Source organism: Pogona vitticeps, chromosome 2 (genome assembly GCF_051106095.1).
Source record: "Pogona vitticeps strain Pit_001003342236 chromosome 2, PviZW2.1, whole genome shotgun sequence".
Lineage (NCBI taxonomy): Eukaryota > Metazoa > Chordata > Lepidosauria > Squamata > Agamidae > Pogona > Pogona vitticeps.
Genome location: NC_135784.1, coordinates 21480744 through 21492639, shown reverse-complemented (window position 1 = coordinate 21492639; position 11896 = coordinate 21480744). Strand labels below are relative to the sequence as shown.

General features: G+C 46.0%; 1 protein-coding gene and 1 long non-coding RNA gene across 2 annotated transcripts; both read right to left on the bottom strand.

The window, feature by feature from the left end:
• Window positions 1-164: 164 nt before the first annotated feature.
• Window positions 165-2372, bottom strand: LOC144583055 (uncharacterized). Its single transcript, XM_078388401.1, is given in 2 exon segments — window positions 165-1895; window positions 1897-2372. Coding segments are annotated over 2 exon segments (1083 nt in total). The 5' UTR covers window positions 2349-2372; the 3' UTR covers window positions 165-1264.
• Window positions 2373-2414: 42 nt separating this feature from the next.
• On the bottom strand, window positions 2415-6570 carry LOC110070965 (uncharacterized). The gene is made up of 3 exons (XR_013542669.1): window positions 6545-6570; window positions 5258-5387; window positions 2415-2587 (listed from the first exon to the last, which is right to left on the bottom strand). It is a non-coding gene; the product is annotated as an uncharacterized LOC110070965 (long non-coding RNA).
• Between the last annotated feature and the right edge of the window lie 5326 nt (window positions 6571-11896).

The window sequence follows — 11896 nt, the reverse complement described above, 5'->3', positions numbered from 1 at the left end:
TTCCCCGTCCTTGGTCGACACCCCAGTGTGGCCATTGCACAGGAGTTGGGACTGGAGACCATGTGGACGTCAAACGGTCACAACTGCAATGGCGTGGCCAGCATCGTCGTTCACAACCATCCCGGCCCCAACACACATACAAAGGAGAAGTAAAGAGCCAGCACCATGTTCTCTTTTTATTCTAGATTCTAAAAATCTCTTAAAATGTTTAATGCACGGGAAAGGAGAAATCAGCTATCTGACAGCAAAAGGCCCATTGAGCAGATAAGAGTGATAGAATGAAAAATAATAACCCCATGTTACAGAAATTAAAACCCTTAGGATACTACTGTACTGTACATAGGTATTTTATTTAGTATTTTCTGCCAGCAGATAAGTGAATCAGCAGATACTGGTCCCGTGGATGGTGGGGTCCTTCTGTACTATATTCTCTCTGTTTTGGCTACTCAAATGTCCCAATAAATCATCACTGTTAGGACCTTCTTCCATCAATGTTCATTCCTCTCTGAGTGGTCTTTTTAAACCTGGACTCAGGCACGGAGGTTGCTCTTTATACAGTAAGTCATCGCTCTTTTTATTTATTGATGTTTAAAGGAGGAAAGAGTGGCAGTTAAAAGATTTGATCCAAAACAGATTTACTCATATATAGAAACCATGACAAAGCTAAATAGATTTTTCCATTGCTTATTTATAATCAGATATTTGCACTCCGGTTGAATTTAATTAATTCAGGGTATAAATGGCTATCACACTTAGAAAGAAAAAGTTAAATTAAATTAAATTAAAATGTAATAAAACCTCAAGGCAACATTGCTAATGAAAAGAATAAAGAGTTGGAAAGGGGGGAATTTGTGGCAAGAGAACCAGGCGGCAGACCAGTTAAGAGAGTGTTGGGTATGAGATAGAGATGGACACGGACCCCCAGCGTGACAGTTCGTGCTGGTTCAGAAGAAGTCCAATCAGGTTTCCACATTTCAGTGCCCCGCCCCCTCTGGGAGGCACCCAGTCAGAAGCAGCGCCCTGGTTTCCCTGCTCCGCCTCCTCTGGGCGCTGCCTCTGAGGGGGCACCTGCCGGAGGGGACGGGGACGAATTGGCGGTTCGTGCCCATCTCTGATTAGATGTTCCCAATGATTTCGCACCATGGCCCTTTGGTTAAAAACCAACGGGTTCTCCTGAGCACAGATGAGAGGAGCTGTCAATGTCAGTAACAACGGCTTGGACACTTTATCCACTGCATCTTTTGGAACAAGAAATGTCTTGCATTCAGGGGTTGTGTAATGTCTTGGCCCACTGGGTCCTCTGATGCCTGCTCAAGATGTCTCTCCGAGAAAAGTTTTCTCCACACTCAACCCACTGGAAGGGTTTCTCCCCTGTGTGGATCCTCTGATGATCCTTCAGGTGTTCTCTCCGGCTGAAGCTCTTCCCACAGTGAGGACACTCATACAGTTTCTCTCCTGTGTGAATCCTTCGGTGGCGCTTCAGATCACCGCACCGATTGAAGCACTTCCCGCCCTGAGAACATTTGTACGGTTTTTCTCCGGTGTGAATTCTCTGGTGTCTTTTCAGCACTTCTTTAAAAGTAAAAATTTTCCCACACTGAGAGCATTGATGGAGTTTCCCTCCCGTATGAAGCTGCTGATGGTTCATCAAAGGTTCTCTCCGTCGGAAACATTTTCGACAGTAAGGACATTCATACGGTCTCTCTCCGGTATGAATCCGCTGGCCTTTCTGTAACGGTTCTTTCCGACTGAAGCATTTTCCACACTGAGAGCATTCAAAGGGTTTCTCTGAAGTATGAATCACTTGGTGTCTCTTCAGATCTCCTCTCTGACTGAAACATTTCCCACACTCAGGGCATTTATGGGGTTTCTCCCCTGTGTGAATCCTTTGGTGGCACTTCTTTGGAGGTGAAGCTTTTCCCACACTCAGGGCACTCGTGCCGTTTCTCTCCGGTGTGAAGCAGCTGATGGTTCATCAAACACTCTCTTTTACTGAAGCATTTCCCACAGGAAGGGCAGCTATAGCGTCTATCGTCATTCTGAATCCCTTGATTTCTCTGGAGTGACTTTGCGTAACTAAAGTTCTTCCCACACTCTGGAGACTTTGCATAAGGCCTCACTTCTGTGTGGCTATTGTGGTGTATGTTCAAATCATCTCCTTTTCCAAGACTAGGAAATTCCATTGCACTTTCTCCTGCAATCCATCTCTGGGAGTATGAATTTTCCTGGACCTTTTCCTCTGACATGGGGAATTCACTGTGGTCCTCCCTGGGATCTATTGTATGAAGTTCGGACCTGTGGCAGTACCTTCTACCACGCCTGGGAAACACAGATGTTTTATTTCCCATGTGCAGTCCGGAAGGCGGGCAGAGGACCCCTGTCAGGCGTTCTGTCTGCTCCTCTCCAGTCTCCTCTCTTCCGTTGGGCGGCTTCTCTTCCTGTCTTGACTCGTCTCCTTCCTCGCACATCCCAGTCGTCTCCAGCCCATTCCCTGGGCTGATCTGCAAAGCTGTTGTGGGGGTGTCCTCGGGCTCCTTTCCCCCACATTGAGAATTCTCCATCTTGACATGGTTTCCCTTCCCATCCCCTAGAGAAAGACAAGAGAAGAAACTCACTGATGCTCTGGTGCCTTTTCTGTAAGATACTTTGCCAGGGTTTTCTTTCTTTCTTTGCCTGTTTTCCACACACACAAACCTCCACACCTTCCTGGGTTCTCGTGTTTCTTTAGGTCAACCCCCTCCATTTTGGCCTGTGGTTCTGAAATTATACAACCCTGTTTCCCAACCTTGGGTTCCCAGATGTTCTTGGACTAGAACCCCCAGAAGCCTTCACCACTAGCTATGCTGACGAGAGCTTCTGGGATTTGCAGTCCGCTTGGTTACAGAGCATAACCCACAACTTCAGAGAAAGTTCAGATCTGTTAATTCAAGACAGGACCTCTTGTTGATCATCTTAGAGTGCAGGACATGCAACAATGGGCTCAAGTTACAGGAAGTCATATTTCAGTTGAATACAGTGATGCCTCACTTTACGATTGCCCTGCATTATGATGAAACTGCTTAACGATGGTCTGAATGGGGGAATTTTGCTTTGCAATAATCAGTTCCCTGCTTCAAGAACCGATTCTACGCAAAATGACGTTTTAAGAACAGCTGATTGGCAGTTTCAAAATGGCCGCCGGATGATTAAAATGGCTCCCCGCTGTGTTTAGGGACGGATTCCTCGCTATACAGTCAGCGAAAATGGCCGCCGTATGGAGGATCTTTGCTGGATGGTGAGTTTTTACCCCATTGGAACGCATTGAACTGGTTTCAATGCATCTCAATACGGTTTTTATTTTCGGTTTACGATGTTTCGCTTAACGGCTATTTTCCTGGAACAGATTATCGTCATTAAGTGAGCCACCAGTGTATCTGGAAAAAAGTTCCTACCTGTTAGAACAGTCCAACGGTGGAATGAATGACCTCAAGAGCTGGTGAGTGCTCCAACATTGGAGGCATTCAGGAGAAATTTAGACCACCTCCTGGTAGATCACCTTTGATTTGTATTCCTACACTGAGCAGGAGGTTGGACTTGATGGCCTTTTAGGCCCCTTCTAAGGGCCCCTTCATGATTCTATTATTCTAAGCCAGGAAAGAAAGAAGATCTTGAGGTTTGTGACAAGGAGGCAACATTTGTGATAAGGAAGAGACTGGAAATCAAACTGCCATCATCATAGCATAATTATACAACCTTTAGTATGGTTGCCTTTTGAATACTGCATACGGTTCTGGTCCCCAAAACTGATAGAACAGTATTATAGATCAATGATTCCCAACTTTGGGTCCCCTCATGTTCTTGGACTCAAACTCCCAGAAGCCTTCACTCGTACCTGTGTTGGCCAGGATTTCTGGGAGTTATAGATATAAGAGTTTTCCATACAGGATATCCAAGGGTCCTCATTCCTTGTCCTCTTAAAGCTCATGAATAGGAGGAGGATGCTTCAGTTGCCACTCGGAGGCGCTCCGCCTTGGGCCTGCAAAACCCAACCCCAGGGGCTACTGGGAGACCAGGCAACAGAGCGACCTGAGGGCGCAGGAGGCCAGAGTGGGACCCCAGTTGGGACCCTGGAGAAGAAGGGGCTGGACGTTGGGGCCCTGCCTGGGGTGGAAGGGCAGGCACTGGGCTGACAGGAGAAGGGAGGGAGGGTCCCTTTGGTGTCCATTGCCCAACGTGGGTTCGGAGAGTTGGCCGAAGGCTTGTGAGCCGCCCTCGCCCAAAGCGAACTACCTGGGAAACCGTGGGATGTGGTTTTCCCTCCAGCTCAATTTCGGCCACACACGGCTAGTCCTTTGGAGGTCTTTGTGGGCTCTAGGGCACATTTTAGCCAAAACAAGCTTTACACTTTGGAAAGAGATTCGATCCCTTCAGTACGCTTGTCGTTTCCAAAGGTACAGTGGTGCCTCGTATTATGACATTAATTCAGGGGTTTTGTAATGTCTCGGCGCAATGGTTCCTCTGATGCCTGCTCAAGATGTCTCTCCGAGGAAAGTTTTTCCCACACTCAACGCACTGGAAGGGTTTCTCCCCTCTGTGGATCCTCTGATGATCCTTCAGGTGTTCTCTCCGGCTGAAGCTCTTCCCACAGTCAGGACATTCATATGGTTTCTCTCCCGTGTGAATCCTTCGGTGGCGCTTCAGGTCACCGCACTGATTGAAGCACTTCCCGCACTGAGAACATTTGTACGGTTTTTCTCCGGTGTGAATTCTCTGGTGTCTTTTCAACACTTCTCTAAAAGTAAATATTTTCCCACACTGAGAGCACTGATGGAGTTTCCCTCCCGTATGAAGCTGTTGATGGTTCATCAAACCCCTTCAATGTGTTTCAATGGGCTGGAAACTCACCGTCCAGTGAAGATCCTCCATAGGGCGGCCATTTTCGGTGGCTGTCTTGCGAGGCATCCATCCCAGAAAACAGCGGGGAACCATTTTATTTACCCGGTGGCCATTTTGAAACCACCAATCAGCTGGAGAAAAATAGTTGTTTTGCGAAGAATCGGTTCCCAAAGCAGGGAACCGATGAACGTAAAGCGAAAAACCCCATTCAGACCATCATTTTCCGATCATAAATGCAATCGCAAAAGACCGTCGTAATGCAGTTTCAACCACTGTACATGAAAACATCCCTCCTCTTTGTGCCGGTTGGCTCTTCTCCAGCCCTGCAAATGACACATTGGGTGGGTGGAGGCTCATGAGACTTGAGGAAACGGCTCCTTACCCAAAGATTCCATGTTCCCAGAAGCATCCTCCTGAAAAACATGCCAGACCATGGTCTCCAGGCCCGGTTGAGAGAGACTCCGCTTGACAACCTGCAATGACAGGCTGGTCTCCTTCAAGCTTTTTTGGTCCTGCAAATGGAGAGAAGCCCTGGGCCCCTCAGCTTTTATTCTCAAGAAAGGGTTTATTCTAAAGAAAGAGAACATAACACGTCCAATCCAAAAATCAAGAACTATAACATTTGTCACCCATTGTTATTGGATAAATCAATGTTTAGGGAAACGGGACACCAACTTTTTTCCTTTAGATATGCTGTGTGTGAACAAACAAGCTGACTGGGCCGCTGGCTAAATGTCTATCCGCTTTTGTGGCGGCTGTTTCAGCTTCTTGAACAAGCTTTCCCTTTATTACTGGCTCTCTGAACGGGCTTTTAAAAGGGATGGTTGTGCCTTTGTTGCTTTGAATGTAATGTCGGCGTTTATTTTGCTAACTGTCTCAATGTGGTATTCTGTTTTATCTTTTTCAGTCTTTGTAAGCCCTGTGAGGAAAAACTGAAAGAACTGGGCATGTTTTAATCTTGAGAAAAAAAGACAGAGGGGTGATAGGATCGCACTTTTCAAAGACTTGAAACGCTGTCCTGCAGAGGAGGGGCAGGATCTGTTCTCGATCATCCCAGAGTGCAGGACACACAACGATGGGCTCAAGTGACAGGAAGCCAGATTTCAGCTGAATATCAAGAAAAACTTCCTGTTAGAACAGTAAGACAGTGGAATTAGTTACCTTGAGAGGGGGTGAGTGCTCCAGCACTGGGTTGTTCAAGAGAAATTTAGACAACCACCTGGGAGATCTGCTTTGATTTGAATTCCTTCATCAAGCAGGGAGTTGGACTGGATGGCTTTATAGGCCCCTTCCAACGCTGCTATTCTGGGATTCTATGACTAGAGGATGCCAGAAACCACGCTACGTAGTCTTCACTAGCAAGCATCCATAGCATGGTCTCCAGTGCCCTCTAGTGGCTGATAATACATGTGAAAATAGTTTTTTCTAGATTTTCTTTCTTTTAATATTTTTAATCTTTTCAGGCAGTGGATAAGTGAGACCACAGATACTGATCCCACAGATACAAGGGTCCTACTGTACTGCCATTTAATAATGTCAGCCGCCTTGGGTCCTTCTTAAGCGGAAAAGTAGGGTACAAATATTTTTAGATAACATGCATGCATGCATGCATGCATAAAATAGAATAAAATGAGCATACCCTGGTGGCTCAACAGAAAGAAACACATACCTCTCCCACACCAGTTTGTCTTATTTCTAGCCCTTCAGTCAGAAATGATGAACCTCCATGATTTTGGCTTTTCATTCCACCACCTTTGAAGGACAGAAAAGAGATTTTACAAGGGTCATAGATCCAGGCCTTCATCCTTAACATACCCAGATACAAAGCCAAAGAGGTTTCCTATTCTTCAGATGTAAGAAAAAATGTGGGCAAAAGAAACTTGAGATTCGGCAATTTGAGAAGATACTGAAATCCATTGAAATGTTTGAAATAGTTCTACTTCAGTGCAGCAAAGTCAGATCTGCTGAGGCCAACAAAGCTTATTTTGATGATCTGGTAGTGCTAGAATATTTTCCTAGATCAAGCGAAAACTGAGCAACAATAAGTCTAGATTTAGCTCAAGTAGCATTGATAATCTGTGCTTAGACTATTAGGCGAAAAGTTATTAAAAAAAAGATGTCAGAAGCGTTGTGCCCTTTAAAGGTGAAGTGCTGTGTTTGAATGTGAGCTTTCGTGGGTCAAGTTCACCTCCTGAGACCTAAGAGTTGGACGACATGGCAGATATTTATACAGGGGCCCAAAATAAAAAGACTCTTTTCTCGACACCTGTTGCTGTTGTTTGGCACTGACTTTTCATGAGCTTGATGGATCTCCACTCTATTCTAATATGAATAATGTCAGAATATTAATTTTCTGTAAATCCGAATATTAATCATTTGGATGGACAGCAACCCTTTACAGGGTTTTTTAAGATAACAGTCAGCTGCGGCATAAAAAAGGGAAATTCACCACCATCAACTGCAGCTCTACATCCCCTTTTCACCAACTGTAGGTGATGCCGTCCTGTCCCTCCAGCGCTGCCTGGGGGCCGTACTGCAATGGATGCAGGAGAACGGGTTGAGGCTGAACCCAGACAAGACGGAGGTTCTGAGGGTGGGTGGTCTTGTGGATGTGGCTTGGGAAACTCCCTCATGTTTGGAGGGGTGGCCCTGGCCGCGAAGAGTGGGGTCCGCAGCCTGGGGGTACACCTGGACCCGATGCTCACCATGGAAACACAGGTGGCGTCGGTAGTCCGCACCGCGGACTGCCCGGCTGCGACCTTACCTAGACACGGGGGCGCTCACTACCTTAGTACATGCGCTCATAATTTCTAGATTAGACTACTGTAACGCGCTCTACGTGGGGCTCCCTTTGAAGCTGGTGCAGAAACTTCAGGTGGTGCAGAATGCGGAGGCCAGACTCCTCACTGGAGTGAGAAAATACCGATATATCTCTCCTACTCTGGCTATGCTGCACTGGCTGCCCATCCGTTTCCGCATTGACTTCAAAGTGTTAATGCTTACATATAAGGCCCTAAATGGTTTGGGACCTCGATACTTGACAGAACGCCTGCTTCCACCTAGATCTACTCGGATCACCCGCATGAGACAGGAGCTGAGGCTGAGAAGCCTAACGACGAGGGAGTCCCGGAAAGAAAGGACATGAAACCGGGCCTTCTTGGCGGTGGCTCCTCGCCTCTGGAACAATCTCCCTCCTGAGATCCGCGCAGCCCCCACTTTGGACACATTTAAAAGTCAATTAAAAACATGGCTATACATTCAGGCCTTCCGTCCAGTTAATATCTGACTTTTCTGATTATTCTCTCCTTATGTATTTTCTATTCTATTGTTGTATTCTGTTTATTACAATATGATTTATGTAATTGTTTGTGGGGTTTTTTTTTGTATTATTTCACTGTTTTACTATATTGAAAGCCGCCTAGAGTGGTCTTTTAGACCAGATGGGCGGGGTAGAAATCAAATAAATAAATAAATAAATAAATAAATAAATAAATAAATAAATAAATAAATAAATAAATAAGCTCTTTCTTTTTCTAAGTAACCCTCAGCATTTGCCTAAATTTCCCTTTCCACAAGACTGATAAGGCAGTAATAGGGTTGGTCTCATCAACTCACCCTGAGCATCACAGAAACACCAAGGCTGAAATCCAGTAGTAAGTCACAACAAGTGTTGTTGTTGTTGTTCTTAAGTGCTATAAACTTGCCCCGCGGCTTCTGTGACCCTATGAATGAGGGATCTCCAAAGTGTCCTGTCCTCAAAGGCCCTGTTCAGCTCTTGCAAACTCAAGCCCGTGGCTTCCTTTAGGGAGTCAGTCCCTCTCGCATCTGAGCCTCCTCTTTTCCTACTGTCTTCCCTCTTTCCCAGCATTATTGTCTTTTTCAGATAATCCTTTCTTCTCAGGATGTGCCTAAAGTAGGACAGCCTCAGCTTCAATGTTTCTGCCTCCAGGGATAGTTCAGGCTTGATTTGATCTAGGACCCACTTGTTCGTCTTTTTGGCAGTCCACAGTATCTGCAAAGCTCTCCTCCAGCACCACATTTGGAAAGAATCATTTTTCCCCTGTTCGCTTATTTTACTGTCCAACTTTCACACCCGTACAAGCCCATTGAATCAGTGGAGATTTGGCCCTTCAACTCCTCCATAAGTCCCATTGATTTCATGGGTCTACCTTGGCTGCAACTTACTACTGGATTTCGGCCAAAAAGAACAGGAAACAGCTGAGTGGTCTTTACTCGGAGCGCTGACGTCCCCACCACCATTCTGCCTGGCCTCTTTATAGATGGGCCCTTCTGCAGTATCTGATGACGACTCCTGTGTCCAGGAAACCTACACACTCCTTTTTCATCGGCCCCTGCAAAGGAGAGCAGGATCTCACTCAGCACAGAGGGGCACTGCTGGAAAAGAAACTGCTACAGGCAGGAAACACATCCATCTCCTTTTGACATTATTTCCAAAGAGTGGCTGGTGCCTGCCTACTGGGATTGCCAGGGCTGAAAGCACATTAGCCAGTGGTGGGCAAGTGAGGGAGAGAGCTAGGAGCAAAGGTGGGAAGAGTATGACCCCCGTTTCCATGGGGGAATGGTTCCAATAATCCCCCCCCGGCACAAATGCTGGAAAATGTGGATTAGTGGCCAGCTCTGGTGATGACATTATGAAAATACAGTCGTGCCCCACTTAACGATTACCCTGTATAACGACGAATCCACTTCACGATGTTTTTGTGATTGCAATTGCGATCGCAAAACAATGTTTTAATGGGGGTTTTTTGCTTCCCGATGATCGGTACCCTGCTTCAGAAACTGATTCTTCGCATTACGACGATCAAAACAGCTGATCGTCGGGTTTTCAAAATGGCCGCCGCCTGCTCAGAATGGCTCCCCGCTGTTTTTAGGAGGCATTTTTCACAAGACAAGCACCAGAAAATGGCCGCCCTATGCAGGATCTTTGCTGGATGCTGAGGTATTCAGCCCATTGGAACACATTGAACGGTTTTCAATGCATTTCAATTAGCTTTTTTATTTCACTTTACAATGTTTTCACTCTGGAACAAAATAACATTGTCAAGCGAGACACCACTGTATACTGTATTTCTCTAGCTGCCAAGGCTATACATAGCATAGTCTCTGGCTCCCTCTAATGACAAGTTCTGGTAAATTAATCTTTAAAAATATTTTTGCTAGGATTTTTCTTTTCGTATTTTTAATATTTCCACACCGTGGATAATTGAATCAGCGGATACTGATCCCACAGATAAAGGGGTTCTACTGCATTTGTGCTTACAACACATACAGAAGCATGTCAGGAAGCATTCACACACAAGAGCAGGCAGGGCTTCACTCTGACAGACCCTAGCCTTCTCTGTCCACTTGCAAATCACCAGATGATTAGAAATCTACATATTGCTCCCCTATTAGCACATATAGCTCCACAGCCCTTAAAACACTCTCTGGGTAGTTTACAACATAATGATGCAGACCACACACACTTCTTGAGTTGGAAGTAAGAGGTTTTTTTCCCTGTTAAAAAAGAATGAGATCAGTTAACGTTTTAAGACAGGGCAGGGAGCATCAATATGGCAAAAGGATGAGCATTCAATTCAGATGATGTGGGAGTACGTCATTATGTTTAAGTGAAGCAGTTACATACACCAGCAAGCTAGGGAACTTATGTTATATGCCATATATGGTAATGTTGTACTACCCTGAGCATGCTCAGTGAGAAGATATGTTATGTAAGTTTGTATACTGTATGGCGATTGGCTGTGTATACTGTATGGTGATTGGCTGTATAACCCCTGTATTGGAGGACATTTTGTGTTGAATAAAAAAAGGACTACAGGCGTGCAGGCAGGAGCTTTTTCTCCCCTCAAGCCACAATACACCACGGCTGACTGTTAGGCTCTGGAACCCATTTGGTCCTGATTTTTGTGTCCTGTGTGATTCTTTCGCACCTGTGTGGCGGCCGGACCGCCGCATCTGGTGCCCCGTGCGAGGCAAGGCCTACTCCACTGTGTGAGGCCTACTCCACTGCATGAGGCCTACTTCACAGTTTGAGGCCTACTCCACTGTGTGAGGCAAATTTTGGACCGGCTGTTCAGGTAGAAGGCCGTTTTCCCCCTACTCATCACGCCCTGCGAGGGTTTCAGCGCGCGCATTCATCTTCGGATCCCGGTGAGTAGGACTGTGAAAATTAGAACACACAGACCATGGGTTGCTCTTTGTCATCAGCCCAGCAGACCTATGTTGAGGACTTACAACAACTTCTTTCCTCAAAGGGTCAGAAAGCCACTAAAGAAGAAATAATTGAATTAGTTCAGGCTCTCAAGCGTTTTTGCCCTTGGTTACCAGAAAAAGGCACTTTGGACTTGGAAAAATGGATAAAAGTTGGAACCACTTTTCAGAATCATCCGCAGCTCCCTTTCCGGGTTCTTTTTACCTGGTGCAAGATTCGAGCTTGCTTGGCGGATGTCACTCCGAAAAATATTCTCTTCAATAATCAATGGCAAACTGGCGCGGTTGGTGGCAATTTAGTTCTGCCGGTGATTTTACCACCAGCACCAACTCCCTCAGCTCCTCCTCTGATTTATGAACCACCATTGGAGAAGATCCATCCTAAACCACCGGATCACAGATTGGAAAAATGGGCAAATAACAACTCGGACGACCTTAATTTGTTCTCCGAGGATGAACATGACAAGCCATTTTATGAGAAGCCACTTCCTAAGCTGTTTCAACCTTCTCCTATTGCTTGTTCAATTGCTGCAGCTCTGGTAGAGACGGGAAACTCTCACCATTCTACTGTTGCCGCTGCCACTGCATTTCCTATTATTCGGGGGAATCCAGCTATCCCAGGGCAGCCTGGGAATGATCAAAACCCGGGTGTTGCGGGCATTCCTGCTACGCCAGATTGTTACGCTCCGCTTCAATTAAAGTTGGTGAAAGACTTTATGCAGGCTGTTCGAGACTATGGTCCTCACTCTTATTTTGTCAAGGCACTGCTCGCTAACATAGCCGCCTTAAG